The 20,711-nt window shown below is 34.6% G+C and overlaps 1 protein-coding gene across 1 annotated transcript; it reads right to left on the reverse strand.

The window, feature by feature from the left end:
• Positions 1–283: 283 nt before the first annotated feature.
• On the reverse strand, positions 284–20,568 carry LOC134277768 (fibrinogen beta chain-like; the record flags this gene model as incomplete). Its single annotated transcript, XM_062760078.1, is given in 16 exon segments — positions 284–340; positions 1,121–1,266; positions 1,415–1,546; positions 3,901–4,025; positions 9,955–10,117; positions 11,396–11,560; positions 11,932–12,028; positions 12,222–12,367; positions 12,502–12,645; positions 14,705–14,830; positions 15,015–15,179; positions 16,165–16,261; positions 16,470–16,615; positions 16,769–16,912; positions 17,147–17,181; positions 20,558–20,568. Coding segments are annotated over 16 exon segments (1,899 nt in total), but the record flags the coding sequence as incomplete, so codon positions are not given.
• Between the last annotated feature and the right edge of the window lie 143 nt (positions 20,569–20,711).

The following is a 20,711-nucleotide window of genomic DNA, read 5'->3' on the forward strand; positions in this document are numbered from 1 at the left end:
CGGTGTTGTTCTCAAAGAATGTTTCGTATATGTGTCCCTTAAATCCTGATTGTTCACAAAGATTGCGATATTTTTTGTCAAAACTTGAACACTAACTTCAGATTCTGCATACCCACAGGCTTCTGCTTGTGTCTACCTACTTTTGAGTATTTACCGACCTTTTTCCTGTATTTTGGAGAAATATGCATTACTTTCTCCATCCGATGAGGACATCCTCTTTCATGAAGCTTTACATAGGAAGTGGTCAGAAATCAAGTGAGCTATCATTTAAATCTAAATTTACCTGGCACTGTCCATTAAGTAAAACATATACAGCTATATTCTTTTCTTCTCTCACTCTCTGGACAATCAAGTGTATGACGTAATCAAAGCAAATACATTACCATCACCTGGGACAGTTTATTAAGTTAACAATAGAGAAAATGTTTTAAGTAGGATAAAGTCCTCAAACTGTCCATTCTGTGAGAGAAAAAACTATTCTCGGCCCTTCGGGCCTCGAACAGTTCTTTCTCTCACAGAATGGACAGTTTTCGGACTTTCTCCTTTACTTAAATACGAGTGTTTTTTTTTTTTGGGGGGGGGTAATTATGGTAGGAAACAATCTTATTAAAATCAGATCCTCAATTCTCTCGTGTAGCGACAATAAAAAATAAAGGAGCGGATAGAGGATCTGATTCTAATCACAGTGCATGGGTACGAAAGATCTTTTTTAGGAGAAAAGACAAATATCTCTAGGGTGAATCACCTGGAAAACTTTTTTTTCGAAATTGTTCACAATTTTCGAAGGATTGCCTTTTAAAAATCTTATCTTTAGCACAATTTCACCTGACCAGTATTCTCCTTCAGCTTTACCAAATCCTTCCTTATAAGAATTCCAGGATCTATCAGGATCTATAAAAATCTACAGACCCTTCCATTCTCCGTTGAATGACCTTTTGTAAGAAAAAGAGGTTTCACTTATCTTCACAACCCAATGCACAATTCCAGCATATTGTTTACTGTCATTTTTTCTCTTTGTAAAAATGAAATGTTTTCATTTATGCAAAAGTGACGATGAAGAGAAAACACTCCACTAAACATAAAAATGTTTTTCACTACAGAACGTTTTAAACATTCTTACTGTCCATCCCCCTCCTTCAGTAGTCATATCACAGTAAGCCAGTTTCTTTGTCTTTAAGTCTGGGTAGATGACATACACGCCATTTCTTCCCTTTGTATGCGGGGTAGATTTGAGAATAGCTGAACAATCCCTTGACTTTAGTATGTCTGTAAAAAAATGCATTTGTGTATTTGTTATAACCATAATTAAAAAAAATCAACAGATATATTTTTTTAGAAAGTCGGACATACAGTTCAACTAGTTCTAGCATTTTTACTTAAAACTAAGACTTTATTTCCAGACTTTGATACTTACTGAAATGTTTCCCAGTGAGTCTGTAGTGGGACAGAAGAGAAATGTCCACGGAGACCGGGGTGTCCACTTTGACTGAGGTGTTCAGGTGCTTCCAGTTCCAGGTAGTTAAAGGTAGTAGGGATTGAACATTTCCTACAATATAATCTATACAGTGTAGCAAAAAAATGCGTCTACATAATCAAGCTTAACATTAAAATTTTGATATGATTTGCAATTTCATAACATAAAAGTTACCTTTTATTTGGGAATGAGGTTCAAAACACAAAACTGCTGTAAAACAAAAGATAAACCAACCCAGAGCGTCAATACCTCTAGACGATACCATGATTTTGATGGGCTTACAAAGATACATTCATTTAAAATTATAAACATTATTGTCATGATTAAATTGTAATACGATATCGTTTTCCTGACAATATACAGTTGTATAATAAGATGCTTTAATATTAATACTGTTTTGAAGTACATTGTACAATGATAATATACAGTCGTATTTTGATTTTATAATACTAAAGCCGTCAAAAAATGTACTCCTAATTTGGACACGCCAAAAACTTTCCAAGGATAATGCAAGCTCAATAACTCTTTTTATACGCAGAGCATTCCAATGTTCATAAAAAAATTAAGTGAAACTTAATTCATTTATTATACTACAACAAAAGGGGACAATCCAGTCTTTCAGTGAACATTTTTATTGCAAAAAGTCATGTCTGGGTAAAAAGTGCCCTCATTCCCCGATTCTAGATCCCTGAATAAATACATGTATATAAAGTTTTTTCTTCCCTCTTACTGTGTTTTAATTAACTCTTTCTTTTCCATTTTTACGAAAGTATTGCGCATGCAAACTTGTGTATTTGAAGATTACAAATCCCTTATTCCAGAGTACTCATCCCAAGCAGTACACGAACCGTTGGTCTGCAGATGGTCATCATTTATTTGTTTTTAAAATGAGAGGAATTAAGACGCTTAGAAAATCTCAAATAATGAATTTCGCTTTCATTTATTACTGTAAGTGTTATTAGTGTATTCAAAATTTTGCGCAATCACTGGGTATGGCGTCATCATAAATAAGCGCTACACGTGACCGTTCAATGTATTGTAAGGGTTAAAAAAAATCCAACCCAGAAATTTCTTTAAGCAAAATAAAAATCCCCTAATTTTCCCAAACGTGAAAAAACCTGTTTCATGGGGGGGGGGGGGGGGGGGGAACTGGGCGTTAACTTTCAAGCTCCAGACCAATTAGTTTTCAAACAAATTTCATATAGATCTGTGTTTTATTTTCGAGGAGGGGTCCGCAATTTTTAGGCGGGGGTTCCAAGGTTACTTTTACTTTATTCAGTTGACACATAATTAATAAATCTGCAAATTCCAGGGGGTCGTATACCTTCCTCCCCACCCACCTCCAGATCCGCGTACGGTCATCTCGTTTGTCATAGTGGAAGTGAATGTATTAATTATCTAAATTCTATTTACTCTACTTCTCGAAAAAAGCTAAAAAAAAAAATTATATTGTATCTTTTACAAGCATATCGTGAATTCGAACGTTTATTCCAGTGAAAAACAAGCCCATGGGCCACATTGCTCAACTGAGTTACGTTGGTGACACCATTCTTCACCAGATTTCCTCCCTTGTAATACCTATTGTGGCCTCGCCGTATCCCCCCAGGTCACAATTTTAACAATTTAGAATTTACACTACCCTATGATGCTTCTAAATAAGGTTCAGTTTTTCTGTCCCAGTGGTTCTTGAAAAAAAAGATTTTAAAAGTTTTTCCTATATATTTCTATAAAACTTTGATTCCTTATTGTGGCCCTGCCCAACCCCTGGGGGTCATGAATCTACACTACCCGAGGATCCTTCCACATAAGTTTCAGCTTTTCTGGTCCAGTGGTTCTTGAGAAGAAGATTTTTAAAGTTTTTCCTATATATTTCAATAAAACTTTGATTCCTTATTGTGGCCCTGCCCAACCCCTGGGGGTCATGATGTTAACAATTTAGAATCTACACTACCCCAGGATGCTTCCACATAAGTTTCAGCTTTTCTGGTCCGGTGCGTCTTGAGAAGAAGATTTTTAAAGTTTTTTCCTATATATTTCAATGTAAAACTTTGTCATAAATGTGAACAGACGGACGGACGACGGGCAAAATGTGATCAAAAAAGCTGACTTATAATGTGTATTATGTAGTTGCAGGATACGTTTCAGGTCGTTGCTAGCTTTTAACGGCTTTTAAAGGATTCAGATTAATTATCAAAAATATTTTGGAAGATTATACTTTCTGCACAACGTTCCGCTATCTATTCTGAATTTCTTTAACAAATAAAGTTATTATAACTTATTACTAGTTTCACAGAGCCTCGTCCTCGTGCATGATGTTGTTTTTTTCTCTCTCTCTCTCTTAAGACGTTCAACAACAAATATCAGAGTATGATGACAAACAGATATTTCAAAGCTTTTTTAATATTTATTAATTCACTTTTAGTAACTTTTAAATTTTGGGTTTATCATCATTTTTGCAAACTTCAAGGAACGCTCATTGCCAAAGTGATACCACAGTACACTGTCCCATGTTTTGACTGCAGACTTGTGGTATAGTCCATTTAGGTCGGATCTATCACATTAAACCACCACGCTGCTTTCCTCGAGACAGCACAGGAGCCACGACTGGAGTCTTTATCTTGGTTTTTCGTGGAAAACTTTTTCCATTGTTGTTTTTCTTTATCGATAAATACAGACAATTTTCTCATTCACTTTTTCATATTGAATTTTTTAACAGATGTAATGTTTGCAATTAAAATAGGCTCTCGATGGCCTCCCAGCTTTTTGTTATCGTATTTTTTTTTATGAATCAACAATATAAAAAAGTCACGTGTCTTTGAGATAAGAACATTTATTTAAAGAAAAAAGCAAACATACCCGCAGTACCTCTGTATCAATCAACTTCCAACTTGTATTCCTGGGACTCGCCTCCGAGGGAAAATATTGAGTACTAGTATTTGGCAAATGCTTTTTTGCCTGAAAAATTCTGAAGATCCACCCTCTGTAGTCATATCGCAGTAGACTTGTCTATGTGTCTTCAAGTCAAATCATCAATCACATACTTAGGACGAGCTTATGCTGCTTTACTAATGTGAGCAATTCAACCTTGATCATTCCGGCAATAAAGGATACCCTTTCTATAAGGCCAAGACTGGATCTCGGCCTTTCGCGCCGACAATTTCGGACACAGACTCAGGATCCAGATGACTGTGATAGGAAGCATTATCCATCATGATGACTGAATTACCCGGTAGGTTAGGGAGCAACTGCTCAGTGAACCACCTCGTGAAGTTTCCCGGGTTGAGTTCATCTCATCGTGATAATCTTGAGTGCCAGTTTCCGTGAACATTGGAATGCTAGAAGCTGTTCTTCTTTGTGATGGCCCGCCATTCATGATTGCCTTTCAAAGGTTATTCGATCGCGTGGAAATTCCGGCGGTAAACATCTTTTCACAAGAGTATGTGGGAAAGACAAATCCCTTCTCCTCCACAGGAAGTGTCCTGGTTAGCGAACACGATGTCTTTGGTGATGCCATTGAGTGTGAGAATGAAAATGTTCTTTCAGACTCGGCTGAGAATCTGAGAATATTAAGCGCTGCTGATGATTTGGAAGACCAAGAGGATGATCCAGAGATTAAATAGTTTATTAAAATATTTTATTTCAAAATTTAAAAAGTCACTACTAGAAGCCACTGTCTGATTTACCGGGCCAGTCTGGCGAATGTGAGGAATGTAGGTTCAAAAGCACGATAGGGATGATCGTATTTATAGCTCACCTGAGCCAAAGGCTCAAGTGAGCTTTTCTGATCACATTTTGTTCGTCGACCGTCCGTCCGTCTATCTGTAAACATTTTACATTTTCGACTTCTTCTCTAGAACCACAGAGCCAATTTTAACCAAACTTGGTACAAATCGTCCTTGGGTAAAGGGAAGTTTAAATCATTAAAATGAAGGACCAAGTCATTTCATAAGGGGTGATAATCAAAAAAAAATAGGGTGGGGTCATTAAACAAGAGGCCCATGTGCCACATCGCTCACCTGAGCACATGGGCTAGTTAGAAAACACAAATCGGCTCAGTATTGAAAAGTTTACTGTTGGGTGAGGGGGGATATGAATATTTTATTACTTGAGAATGTCACTTTATCAATAAAGCATATACATTTCATGACTAATTTCACCATACTTGAGAAGAAGAGTTTTAAAGATTTTTCGTGTATATTTCTGTACATTTCTATAAAGATTTGATTGCCCATCATAGCCACACCTTACTCCAGGGGTCATGATATGAACAAACTTGAATGAACTCTAACTGACGATGTTTCCATATTAATATCACCAATTATAGCTTTGCTGATCTTGAGAAGGAGATTTTTGAAAGCTTTTTCCTATGTGAAACTTTGATCAGTCATTGTGGCCCTGCTCTATCCTCAACAAACTAGAATCTACACTACCTGAGGATGCTTCCACATTAGTTTCATCTTTACTGGCCGAATGGTTTTGAAGAAAAAGAATTTTAAACATTTTTTTCTATATACTCAGTATTCCTATGTAAAACTAAAGCAAATTGTGGCCCCACACTACCCACGGGGGTCATGACTTGAAGAAACTTGAATCCACACTACCTGAGGATGCTTCCACTTAAGTTTCACCTTTCCTGGTCCAGTGGTTCTGGGGAAGAAGATGTTAAAAAAAATTCCTATACATGTATATTTACTATGTAAAACGTTGATCAGCCATTGTAGCCCCATCCTACCCCCAGGGGTCATGATTTGAATAAACTTATATCTACACTACCTAAGGATGCTTCCACGTGAGTTTTATCTTTCCTGGTCCAATGGTTCTTGAAAAGAAGATTTTTAAAATATGCCATTAATTTTTTCATAAATTCACAATTATCTTCCCTTGGTAATGGGCTTGGCCTTTCATTTGAATAAACTTGAATACCCTTCACCCAAGGATACTTTGTGGCAAGTTTGGTTGAAATTGGCCCATGCAGTGGTTCTTGAGAAGAAGATGAAATTGTGAAATGTTTACGACGACAACAACGACAGACAACGGACAAATTTTGATCAGAAAAGCTCACTTGAGCCTTCGGCTCAGGTGAGCTCAAACATCTTCTCAAGAACCACTTGGCCAGAAATGCTGAAACTTATGTAGAATCATCCAGGGGTAGTGTAGATTCTAAATTATACAAATCATGACCCCCGAGGGTAGGGCGGGGTCACAATAGGTAATCCAAGTTTAACATTGAAATATATAGGAAATCTTTTCTCAAGAACCACTGTGTCAGAATAGCTGATATTTATGTGGAAGCATTTTGGTATAGTGTACATTCTAAATTGTTCAAATCATGACCCCTGGATGTAGGGTCGGGCCACAGTAGGTATTACAAGGGAAAATATGTCGAAGAGCAGCAAGGCTAAAGCTACTCAGGTGAGCGTTGTGGCCCATGGCCCTCTTACTTGAATTGTTATGTTACACAAAAAATACTTTTATAAAGTCTCTTGATTTAGGATTAGCTTACATCTAAAAAAAATTGTATCTTTTCACTGAAAATATCATCCTGTAAAAGAAAAATTTGACATTTTATCTATACTACCTGTTAACAAAGAGCCATTGGAGAAGAGTGTATTAGTCATAAAATGTTAAGATCAACGAAACTAAATGTTGTTAAACCTCTGTCATTATTGTTTAACAGTTCATTGAACGACTGTGTTTTTCCTAAAAAGTGGAAATTATATAGCGAATGTAATCCCTCTGTTTAAAAATGATGATCCTGCGGTTTTATCTAACTATACACCAGGCTGGTTTCTTACATGGTCACGATATATCAGTTGCTAGAAACATATGATAACATTGTTTAAAGTATTGATGAGGGCAAATCTTGCTGTATGATTTTTTGTGACTTGTGTAATTCATAAGCCCTTTGACCGTGTCTGGCACAAAAGACTCTTATATAAACTAAACATCTATGTTATAAAGAATAATATGTATTGTTGGTTAAAAAGTCATTTAGAGAATAGAACAGAACGAGTGATATACAAAAATCTGGTATCCCCATCGGAATCCCTTTATGCCGGTGTCCCACAAGGCTCTGTATTAGGTCCATTGTTATTTTAAATTTATGTGAAGATGTAGCTGATAAGATGCCAAGCTTTTGTAGACTATTTGCTGATGATAACAGTTTGCAGTATGCATCTAAATGTGTCAAATCTACAGAAAGTCATCTGAATAATGATCTTTTATCTCTTGAAGAGTTGTCTAAAAATGCTTACTAAAATATAATCCCTCAAAAACTAAGGTTGTAATTTTAACACAAGCAAAAACGAAGAACTTCCAAAACTCCTATGAAAAAGGTACCCGAAGATGTTTATGGGTTTGAACATATTCTAATTGGCTATCTTGGAAATAGGCTTGGAACCGCTCAGCGATAGACGCAAGAACCAAAGATTAAATACCATGTATAAATTTCACAATGATTTAATACCAGATTACCTATCTGAGATTATACCTTACATGTGATGTAATGCTTCCGTATATTCAACACGAAACTTTCGAAATTATAGTATATCTGTATGTATGTGGAAAACTTACAAATCATCATTTGTACCAACTGCAGTAAATGAGTGGAATTCTTTATCGCTTGATACCAGACTTTAGAGCCCTTTGTCTGCTCCGCCTTATTTTAATTTTGGAAAAAGACGCAACAATATACTGCATACTAGGCTTCGGCACAACTGTGTGCTAATCGTTGGTTTTAATAGGTGTAACATAAGGATATAGAGATAACGAACAGTATTGAATCTCATAGTCCATTGAACGATACAAAATAGGAGCAGAGCAAACACGGACCTCCCAAACATCAGAGGTGGGATCAGGTGCCATGGAGGAGTGAGCATCCCCTGCTGACCGGTCACATCCGCGGTGTGCTTCTTGTCATGATCAGGAAATAACAGGAAAATTCGTCGTCAATTCAGTGTATAAATAATGGACTACCAATTAGTGAAATGATATACTGTATTTGCTGACAAGGTCATTGTATCGACCATAGAACTTACGAAATGATGACTTTAATCGAGACTGCTGATATTCTTGTTTCATCAACTTCGTTGTCAATAATTTACCTCGTTTTAGAAATGGTTCATAAGTAGAGCATGCTCTTGCGTATCGAATCAACTGAGATAGATATATATACTCCTTATGCAGGTGATGAAGGTATATTGCTGCATAAGTAAGGGAAGTTGACGATATATCTTGTCCATTATGCTGTTGTGGTAAGGTAGAAGATACTATACAATTATTGCTGGTTTTTGAGGTCAATACAATGATTTAGCCATCTGAGGAGTACAATATTCACCGAGCCCGAAGGGCGAGGTGAATATTGTACTTCGAAGATGGCTAAATCATTGTATTGACAGAAAAAACAGCAATAATTGTTTTATTATATGATTCACTGATAAAATAATACAGCTCATTACTTGTTTGCATTTTATTAAGTCCTAGCCAAATACAAGAGAGAAGCGGAATTAAAATGTGAATAAACCTTACCTGTCGTATCAATTTGAAATGTTTTTTTTAAATCAATTTTAGATGCCATGAAAGAAATATATAATGTCAGTCTTTTTTATAGGATAGATTTTGAAAGGAAGAAGTATTATCAGGGAAAACTGACTGCCAAAAAGTAAAAAACAAATTGTTGTTCAGTACAAGTGTTGGAGGGGCAGTCCCTGCATCCCCTCTTACCACCCTCACCTAAGATATATATATATTCGCTTATGTTTTGTTCACATGAAAATAAAAATCATAGTCGTTTAAATAGCTTTCTAAAACAATTTGTATCAATTTGGAATTTCCCAATCTATTTTTAGATCAATGTAGAGGAAATAAATCCTTGTATTGACCTGGAACGTCACGTGCAGGTCAATACAACGTAATATTTTTCTAACATAGTCGGATCTCAGCCAATCAGAGAGATGGAAATTATTCAATCATATAATAAACATCATTATTTTTTTTCTGATGCCCTAACTACAACCGAGGCCAGGAAAGATTTTTTCGATAAGACTGGTGTAGATTCTACAGAGAGAGAGAGAGAGAGAGAGAGAGAGAGAGAGAGAGAGAGAATGGCAGTTGCTAGCGCTTAAGAGCTTTTAATTTTTTTTATGATGTTTAAAGTTTTAGACTAATTGTCAAAGATATTTTGGACGCCCATACTTTTTGTACAACTGTCCGCGTCCTATCCTGAATTTCTTTTAACCAACGAAAAGTCTTTGTTATTATTACATGTACCTACTATAAGCCTGGTTAGATTGTTTGTTCTTTTAAGACGTTCAACAGCCAATATCAGAAAATGATGAGATGTCAATGAAACACAGAGAAATCTTTGATTTTATTTATGCAGTCATTTTATTGACTTTTAACTTTTCGGTCTGAACATCATTTTTGAGAACATCATGGAACGGGGCTCATTACCGAAGTGTTTCCACACTACAGAGGCCTACGATTTAACAGCAGACGTGTGATATGGTCCGTTTAGGTCTGAGTAGCTACAATCTCTAAACCACCACGCCCCTTTCCACGAAACAGCACAGGAGTCACCATTGGAGTCATTATCCTGGTCTTTAGTGGAAAATCCTCTACCATTGTTATATTTTAAGCCGTCTCCTTTAAAACAATATTTATTTACTATGAATATAGTCTTATTACAAAATAAATGCAATGTTAGCTATTAGAATCGGCTCTTGATAGCCTCACTGCTGAATTTCTGCTATAGTTTTTTTATGAATCTTTATTTAGGGACATAGACACAGTTTCAACTAATTTTTTTTAAAAATCAATCTTTATGTGTAGGGCCTACAATTCTTAACTAAGACAATTCTAATGATCAGCAAAAATTTGAACATAATTTGTTGTTTTACAAAGGAGATACAGAGCTTAAAATTCTTCATAATGTAAACAAGCTTTTAACATATACAAAAATATCATTTGGATTTGTAACAAAACTAGATTCGGCAGATCACTAGAAACTGTCTAATTGTATTTAGAATTAACTTCTTTATTGAAAAAATCTGCTTTGAACGAACATATATTGCTATTTTTAACCTTTGTAAGCAAAAACATGGCACAAGCCCTGTATACAAAAGAAAGGTTTGGAACTCTAAATCTGTTTTGTATCTCGACAACTGAAATTCAAATAGATATGATTGATTGAATGAATAATGTTTAACGCCAAGTCGGCAATTTTTCAGCCATTTTTCGGCGGATCAAATAGATATCATGGTGAACCTGTTGAGGATCGAATTTGCAGAGTTTGCTTTAGAAATAATTGTGTACTTACAGACGAAATTCATTTTATTACATTGTCCTTTGTACTCTGAATATCGATCAAAACCTTTTGAAAACACTGGCATTACTCAAATGTCGTGGTCGGATATGGATTTACTATGCGTAGAGCCTAATTTTAAATTATCTTAGACAGGTTGCAAAGTACTTACTGTATTTTTCATTTATGTGAAGACAGTCCTTTATGTTCAGAAAATAAAAATCTATTTCAGCGTCATTTTCATCTTACAATAATTCTTAGAACAAACACTACCAATCTAAGCATTCAAAATGCATAATTATATATTTATCACAATTAGGCTGCTTTTTATGCACTTTTTTCTCTTAATGTTGAGCTCTTTATATATTGTATTTCAATTTTGGGTTTGAAGTGGCATATAGGCCCCATGGGCCACCGGGTGTTGATTGCTATATTATACTGTCTGTAAAAAAAAAAAAAAGAATTTAACTATGTACAAATGTCACTATAAAAATAAATTACTAACTAACTTATCAATCAAATTCATGTGTTTGTGAGTTAATTATTTTTTTTTTATTTCGGCTTTCGTGTTATTTATAAATCAAAATTTGTAATTGTGAGTTTCTGAGAAACAAACATACCCGCATTGCCGCTGTATCCGTCAACTGTCAACTTGTGTTTCTGGGACTCGCTTCCAAGGGAAAATGTTGAATATTTGGCAAAAGCTTTTTTGTCTGAAAAATTCTGAAGATCCACCCTTAGTTCTTGTTTTGTTTTTGTGGTGAGTGAATGAATTACTTCATTTCCTTGAAAACATTGAAAGACTTAAATCATTTTGTAGCTCATTTAACCACTTAGTCAAACTAAACCTGCTTCAGTTTGTAAGCTGAAAATTAAATACGAGTGGTTTTTTTTTTTTGGGGGGGGGGGGGGGGATAATTATATATGGTACGAAACGATCTGCTTAAAATCAGATCATCAATCCCCTCGTGTAGCAACAATAAAAAAAATAAAGGAGCAGATCGAGGATCTGATTCTAATCACAGCGAGTACGAAAGATTTTTTAGGAGGAGAGACAAATATCTCTAGGGTGAATCACCCGGAAAACTTTTTTTCGAAATTGTTCACAATTTTCGAAGGATTGCTTTTAAAAATCTTATCTTTAGCACAAACTTACCTAACCAGTATTCTCCTTCCACTTTACCAAATCCTTCTTTATAAGAATTCCAGGATCTATAAAAATCTATAGACCCGTCCATTCTCCGTTGAATGACCTTTTGTAAGAAAAAGAGGTTTCACTTATCTTCACAACCCAATGCACAATTCCAGCATATTGTTTACTGTTATTTTTCTTTTTGTAAAAATGAAATGTTTACTTTTATGCAAAAGTGACGATGAAGAGAAAACACTTTACTAAGCTTAAAATTGATGTGTTTTTACACTACAGAATGTTTTAAACATTCTTACTGTCCATCCCCCTCCCCCTGTAGTCATATCGCAGTAGGCTAATTTCTTTGTCTTTAAGTCTGGGTAGATGACATAAACGCCATTTCTTCCTTTTGACTGTGGGGTAGATTTGAGAATAGCTGAACAATCCTTTGGCTTTAGTATGTCTGTAAAAAAATGCATTTGTGTATTTGTTATAACCATAATTAAAAAAATCAACAGATATTTTTTTTAAAAAGTCGGACATACAGTTCAACTACTTCTAGCAATTTTACTTAAAACTAAAACTTCGTGTACAGACTTTGATACTTATTGAAATGTATCCCCGTGAGCCTGTAGTGAGACAAGACAGAAATGTCCACGGAGACTGGAGTGTCCACTTTGACTGAGGTGTTCAGGTGCTTCCAGTTCCAGGGAGTTAACTTCAGCAGAGACTGAACATTTCCTACAATATAATCTATACAGTGTAGCAAAAAAATGCGTCTACATAGTCAAACTTAACATTAAAATTTTGATATAATTTGCAATTTCAAAACACAAAAGTTACCTTTTATTTGGGAATGAGGTTCAAAACACATAACTGCTGTAAAATAAAAGATAAATCAATCCAGAGCGTAAATACCTCTAGATGATACCATGATTTTGATGGGCTTCCGAAGATACATTCATTTAAAATAAATATTTCAATTATATACATTATTGTCATCATTAAATTGTAATACGATATCGTTTTCCTGACAATATACAACTTTATAAAACGGTGCTTTAATATTAATACCGTTTTGAAGTACAATGATAATATACAGTCGTATTTTGATTTTACAATACCAAAGATATAAAAAAAATGCACTCCTGAGTTGGACACACCAAAAACTTTCCAATGTCAATGAAAGCGCAATAACTCTTTTTATACGCAGAGAATTTTTTTAAAAGTCAAACTTTAAATTTTTTTATTATACTACAACAAAAAGGAACAATCCAGTCTTTCAGTGAACATTTTTAATGTAAAAAGTTAGTCTGGGGGAAAAGATTCAAGATCCCTGAATAAATACATGTCAATTAAGTTCTATCTTTTCTCTTTATGTGATTCAGTTTACTCTTTATATTCTTCGTTTTATGAAAGTAATGCGCATGCAAACTTGCATATTTGAATATTACAAATCCTTTATTTCAGAGTAGTCATCCCAAGAAGTAGGGGAACCGTTGGTCTGCAGATGGTCATTATATTAATTGTTTTTAAAAAGAGTGGGGTTAAGACGCTTAGAAAATATCAATTTAATAATGAATTTTGCCTTCATTTGTTATGTGTAGTAGAAGGAATCTATTGTGTACATATTTTTTGAATCCAATATCGCAAAATCAACACCCCAATGGGAGAAGAAATCAACGGTTTAACATGCACCTCACTGCATGCTACGTTTTTGTGTTATCACGTCTTTTATTTTTTTCACTTTAGATTGATCCAAATAGGCTTTCTTTCTTGAGTATCGAATCAACTGAGAAAAATAAACATCGTTTGCAAGTGATGAAGGTATACTGCTGCATAAATAAGGGAAGCTGACTGTTGAAAAGTTAAAGTCAACGGGCACGATTCCAAGAAGTTTTCAAGGATCGGGGGTGGGGTTTCATCCCAGTCACACACAAAAAATTCCGACTCAGAAAATTGTTGTCAAGCAAAATAAAACCACGTCTAATTTCCCAAATGTGAAAAACCTACCGGGTACATTTGTATTTATTGGGGATGGGGTGGGGTAGGGTAGGGCTGTGTGGAGAGTTACGCGTTGACCTCCAAGCTTTAGACTTATTACTTTTCAATTAAATTTCACATAGATCTGCGTTTCCGACGAGGGGTCCGCGGTTTTTTTTTTAGTGGGGATAGATTCCAAGGTCACTTTTACTTGATTCAGTACATAAATATACATATTAAATACCTGCAAATTCCAGGGGGTTGGTGGTGGGTTTTGGGTCCTCCGACCCACCTCTAGATCTGCGCATGGTCATCTCGTTTGTCGTTATGGATGTGGATGTTTTAAGTATCTAAACCTGATTTACACCACTTCTTGAAAAAGCTCAAAGTATTATATTGTTCGTATCTTTTACATATTTATATGTGTATAACGTAGTTGCAGTATACGTTTCTAAAGATACTCTGGAAGACCACACTTTCTGCACAACTGCCTGCATTCTATTCTGATATTCTTCAACAAATGAAAATCTTCGTTTTTATAACTTATTACTAGTATTACAAATCATCCTCCTCCTGCATTAGGTTGTTATTTTTTCTTTTTATATAAGACAACCATTATCAGAAGATGATGAGATCTAAATGAAACACAGAGATATTAAATGTTTTATCATTTATTCATTCAATCTATTCATTTTTTAACTTTTGGGTCTGGTCATCATTCTTGCAAACTTCATGGAACGGTTGTCATTACCAAAGTGTAGCCATACTACAGAGGCCCACGATTTGACAGCGGACTTGTGGTATGGTCCGTTTAGGCCAGAGTTACTACAATCTCCATTCCACCACGTCCCTCTCATCGACGCAGCACAGGACCTACCATTGGAGTCATTATCTTGGTCTTCAGTGGAAAACCCTCTCCCATTGTTATATTTTAAGCTATCTCCTTTCAATACAATTTTTTTTATCTATTTACTATGAATATAGTCTTATTAGAGAATAGATGCAATGTAAGCTATTAAATTCGGCTCTTGATAGCCTCGCTAATGAATTTCTGCTTTCGTATGTTTATGAATCAAATCCATGTGTTTATGATCGAATTGAAGTTCTTTATTGAGAAACAAACATACCTGCAGTGCCGCTGTATCCATCAACATTCAACTTGTATTTCTGGGACTCGCTTCCAAGGGAAAATGTTGAGTATTTGGCAAATGCTTTTTTTCCTGAAAAATTCTGAAGATCCACCCTCAGATCTTGTTTTGTTTTTTTGGTAAGTGAATGAATTACTTCGTTTCCTGGGGAGGAGAACATTGAAACACTCTATTTATTTTTAAGTAAAACTAAACGTGCCTCTTGTATCAGTTTCTAAACTGAAAATAAGTATCAATGGTTATAGGGGAAAAGATCATCATATATGGTATGAAATATTTTAGCTAACCTGAGCCAAAGGCTTCAGTGAGCTTTTCTGATAAAACTTTATCTGTTGTCTGTCATCGTCGTAAACTTTCACATATTCATCTTCTTCTCAAGAACTGCGCAGCCAATTTCAATCAAACATGCCACAAAGTATCCTTGGGTAAAGGGGATTCAAGTTTGTTAAAAAGAAGGGCCATGCTCTATTCCAAGGGGAGATAATTATGAATAAGTGAAAAATTAATGGCATGTTTTAAAAATTTTCTTCTCAAGAAATGGGCCAGTAAATATGAAACACATGTGGAAGCATTCTCAGGTAGTGTACATTCAAGTTTGTTCAAATCATGACCCCTGGGTTAGAGTGGGGCCACAATGGGTGGTCAAGGTTTTACGCAGGAGTACATAGGAAAAATCGTTAAAATTCATTACATGAAAAACAAAGCCATGATTTATCATCAATATAAACGCATCAAAAAGGTAATGTAGATTTAAATTTGTTCAAATCATGACCAACCAGGAGAATAGAGAAGCCATTCAAGTGTAGAATAGTTATAAAAAGGAATATATAGGATATAATGATAAAAATTTTCATCTTATAAACAGCAAAGCCATTATGTATCATATTGATTTAAAAGCATCCATAGGAAGTATAGATTTAAGTTTGTTCGAATAACCCCCTCCCATGAACCCATGTTAAACATTTCAATACTGGGCTGATTTTTGCTTTTATCTAGCCAGTTGCTGTAGTGAGCAATGTGGCCCTTGGGCCTCTTTTTTTTGTTTTGGAGGAGAAACAGATACATTGTATCTTAGGCGAATCATTCAGAAAACTTTCTTTCGTCTACATGATCTATGGTACAAGCTTACCTAACCAGTATTCTCCCTCAGCATTACCAAATCCTTCTTTATAAGACTTCCAGGATCTATAAAGATCTACAGACCCGTCCATTCTACGTTGAATAACCTGTTTTAAGAAAAAGAGGTTTCACGTATCTTCACAACGCAATGCACAATTTCAGCATCTTGTTTACCGATATTTTTCAAGTACAAATAAAATGGTTTTATTTATGCAAAATGGCGATAAAGAAAATCCTTCACTTAAGATATATGTATATATTGAGAATTATTTTGATTTTTCTTCTAAACAGTACAGAACGTTTTAAACATTTTACTGTCCATCCCCCTCCCTATGTAGTCATATCGCAATAGACCAATTTCTTTGTCTTCAAGTCTGGGTAGATGACATAAACACCATTTCTTCCTTTTGTATGTGGAGTAGATTTTAGAATAGCTGAACAATCCCTTGACCTTTGTATGTCTGTAAAAAATACATTTGTATACTAGTCGTTATTATAACCATTATAGTTTTTAACAAAAATCAACAGATGATTTTTTTAAATGTCGGACATACAGTTAAACTACTTCTACTAATCTAGCATTTTTACTTAAAACTAAGTCTTCGTGTACAGACTTTGATACTTATTGAAATGTTTCCCCGTGAGCCTGTAGTGAGACAAGACAGAAATGTCCACGGAGACTGGGGTGTCCACTTTGACTGAGGTGTTCAGGTGCTTCCAGTTCCAGGGAGTTAACTTTAGTAGGGACAGAACATTTCCTACAATATTATGGATACAATGTATTGGAATAGCAAAAAGTACATTTACGTAATTAAAATTAACACTGAACACTTCCTACAATATTATGAAAATAATGTAGATTTTTTGATAAAGCGAAAAGTTCATTTAGTATTTACATAATTAAACTTAGCATTAAACTTTTTTTTATAAATTATAAATTATATTATACTTTTTTTCATTAAGTTTATACGGTATTTCTTCATGAAAGTTACCTTTTATAAGGGAATGAGGTTCAATACACAAACTGCTGTAAAACAAAAAACAAAACAGCTCTGTGCATAAACACTCATAAATGAGACCATAATTTTTATATTTGCTTATAATACAAAGATACACTTATTTGAAAATATGTCTAATTATATGCATTTTTTGTCATTATTAAATTGTAATGCAATATCGTTCTCCTGACAATTATGGTAATAAAAACAGTATTATATATAGACAGAAAATTTTTATTTCTTCACGAAACACAGAAATACCCGATTTTATACATTATAGATACGTACATGTATATCTATATATACTGTAAAACAGAAAATGTGCGTTATTCCAAATACTTTTAAAAGTCTTAATATATTAGTAAAAAGATGACTGTATTTCCAAAATAAATACATAAGTTAATAAATTCTCGCTCTTCTCTGTCTCTGTATATGTGTTTTGACTTCCTTTTACTTTCAACTTTTTTTCCTGAAAATAATCCACATCTAAACGTTTGTATCTGAAGAACTACAGATCCCTATCCTCCCATGTACTCGTGCCAACAATGAGTGAATCGTTTGTCTGCAAATGTGATAATCATATTTGATTTTTAAAATGGAGTGAGTAAGACGCTTAAAAATTTTCGAAAGGTGAAAAGATAAGATCAATTTTATAAACATTAAATTTATGATATAAGTAGCATACAGTATAAGGAATCAATAGCGTACATATTTTCACAATATCCAATGTCATAAAATCAATGTCTGAACACGTACATCTGTATTCACTACAGGCTACGTTTGATTAAAACTATGACTGGAGCACTGACATCATCGTATTCACAATATCAGGGGGCCTGTGTCCACTTCATGTTTTGAAAGTTCCTGGGAATGTGACATCAGAATCCTTATATAATTTCAGCGAGATTCGTAGAGACGTCTGACGTCAAACCAAAATTTTGAGGCCCTAAGATTCTCGCTGAATCTTTTATAGTGAACATGAAAAATATGAATATAAGTATTCTATAATAGTTTTGTATATCTAGCAGTAACTAGCTTTTAAATTTATCATTAAGTCAAATGCTGACTGACGTTTTTCATTCTTATTGTTAGACCATTATTTATACACTGAATTTTCTCGTCATTTCTCAATCATGACAAGAACCACACGGTGGGTGTGACCGGTTAGCAGGGAATGCTCACTCCTCCGTGGCACCTGATCCCACCTCTGATGTTTTTGAGGTCTGTGCTTGCTCTGATTCTATATCGTATTGTTTTATGGTCTTTTGATCTTGAATACTGTTCGTTATCTCCATATGTTTCACCCCCTCTCTCTCCTACACGAGTGTCCAAAATAGACCGACATCTGGCACCAAATTAAAATGCAAGAATTCCAAAGTGTCAGGGTTCTGTGTTTTTTGGAACACTAACACAGATGCGTATAGTCCCGAAATCACAAAACCTTAACATTGTGATGATGGTCTTTGATAAATGAATAAATGTAATCTTTCTCACTGGTACTTGTGGAAAGGAAAGATAGTATGGAATGATTATTATCCAGTTTTTCCCGACTTTTCCTGTGGTATTGTTAATAAATAAGTGTAATACATGTAGATATAATTGTGAAGAAATATCCAGCAAGCCCCGGGATTGGTATTTTATCGGGGAGGGGGTGTTCTGTCTATAAATACCTGTGTTAATTCTCTTAATACTCTTAAATGACTTGATAAATGTCAGAGTATTTTAAAAGATATACATTTAATGATAAGGAATTGTTTCATATTAAGGATGGGATATCTCAGCTAAAAGAGATGTATCTTCTATTCTGAATTTTTCATTTTTGATTCTTTTAAGTACATCCATAAAAACTTTTTCCTGGGCCAAGTTGTACATTTATTACATTTTTACTAGTGAAATATTACATAATTTATTCATTGAATAAAAGTGATATCCTGTCACAGTTTGAAAGGATTTCAGAAGTGTAGTAAAACTCTCGATTTTCCTTCCCATAATGGAGAGTCTGTAGTAAAAATAATCTTCCTTGACCTGATATAAGATAGAGAAACAGAAATAAATCATTCTGATATCGCGTAACACATAAAATACTGTTTTTTTTAAAAGTATCTGATTCGGGGATCATAACTTAAAGATGAAAAAAACCTAATATTGTATCTTTTCCCAGAATATTATGTGAGATTGGACATGCTCATTCCACTGAAATAGACTTAAAAATGGAGATTTATGCAATAAACAATATACAGGTTCGAGGGCAACATGCGATTAAAAAGCCTGGAAAACGTCAGATATTTCGGACTAAGTCAATAAATGTTCTGCTATACCTTTCATTTTAAATATCTTTTTGACATTCATAAATCTTGAAATGTCTTCTGTGATGTAAACCTCAGGTCCATTACTGTTCAACGATATAAAGCTCCGCCTACTGTGAGAAGTAAGCGGTCCCACATATCATCGACACTTCGACAGGTCTAACATCTCAACCATCGGTCAAACATCGATTTTTTTTATGCCTGCTCAGTAAAACATTAGAGATGTTCAATTTTTTTGGTATAGATTTGTATAAAAACATTTTTTTAAAGGTATAACATACTTATGCCGTCTTTCAATATATATGTTGACGGAATGGGAACATTCAGGAATGTAAAGAGAAAAAAATATCTGAATTCCTGGAGGTTGGAAAAAGTTTTTAAGCCATTCGGCTAGAAGAAGACAATCAATTTATTTTAAAAGAAAGCCTAGCTTACATAAGTTCTGCTGCGTCTTAATACGACAGAATTTTTACACGGGAATTAATAATTTACGACGACCTGTATGCACAAGTTCATGATAATCTTGTCCCGACCAGATGTGAGGAAATCAGTTCATACACTGTACAATAGATGGTTTTCCATTGAGGCGATTAAGCAAGTTTTATTCCCCATGGCCGCCATATTGTAGGGCAACATTCCCAGATCCCTTCATTATTCAACCAAGTTCAATTTGTTAACTTGTTATACTGGTTACTAAGGTAAAGATAACATTATTTTTCGTATGAATATATGTTTGTTAAAGCCTCTTTTAATTCATTATTTTAAGATTTTAAATATTTTCCCCCATATATTTCTGGCATGCATGTTTCAAATTGATTGCTTAAAGAGGAAAATTCACTGCTTTGCCCTACAACATGGTGGGTAAGGGGAATAACTCTCGGGCAGAATAGGAAGGAAAACCAGAGGAAAACCATCGATAAAATTGCACATGTACGTAACTTTGAAGCTCAATAGTATTTAAAAAAATATGATGTTCAAAGTTTTAGATTAATTGACAATTATATTTTGAAATGTCATGTACTCTTTGCATAAATGTCCATGTTCTATCCTAAATTTCTTTGACCAATGAAGAGAGAGAGAGAGGCTCATACACTCTCACCATCGGCTCATATTTCATTTTTTGTCTGAGTTTTAGTTTTACACGAATTGACAACTCTGCATAGGAGATTGATGAATTGCTTCGTTATTATAACCTACTATCAAAATGCCTAGTACTCATGTATTAAAAGTTATTCGAGGATGATAGATCTCAG

The sequence above is a fragment of the Saccostrea cucullata genome, unplaced genomic scaffold (assembly GCF_032062105.1).
Source record: "Saccostrea cucullata isolate Sc308-1 unplaced genomic scaffold, CSIRO_AGI_Scuc_v1 ctg14635, whole genome shotgun sequence".
In the NCBI taxonomy this organism is placed as follows: Eukaryota; Metazoa; Mollusca; class Bivalvia; order Ostreida; family Ostreidae; genus Saccostrea; species Saccostrea cuccullata.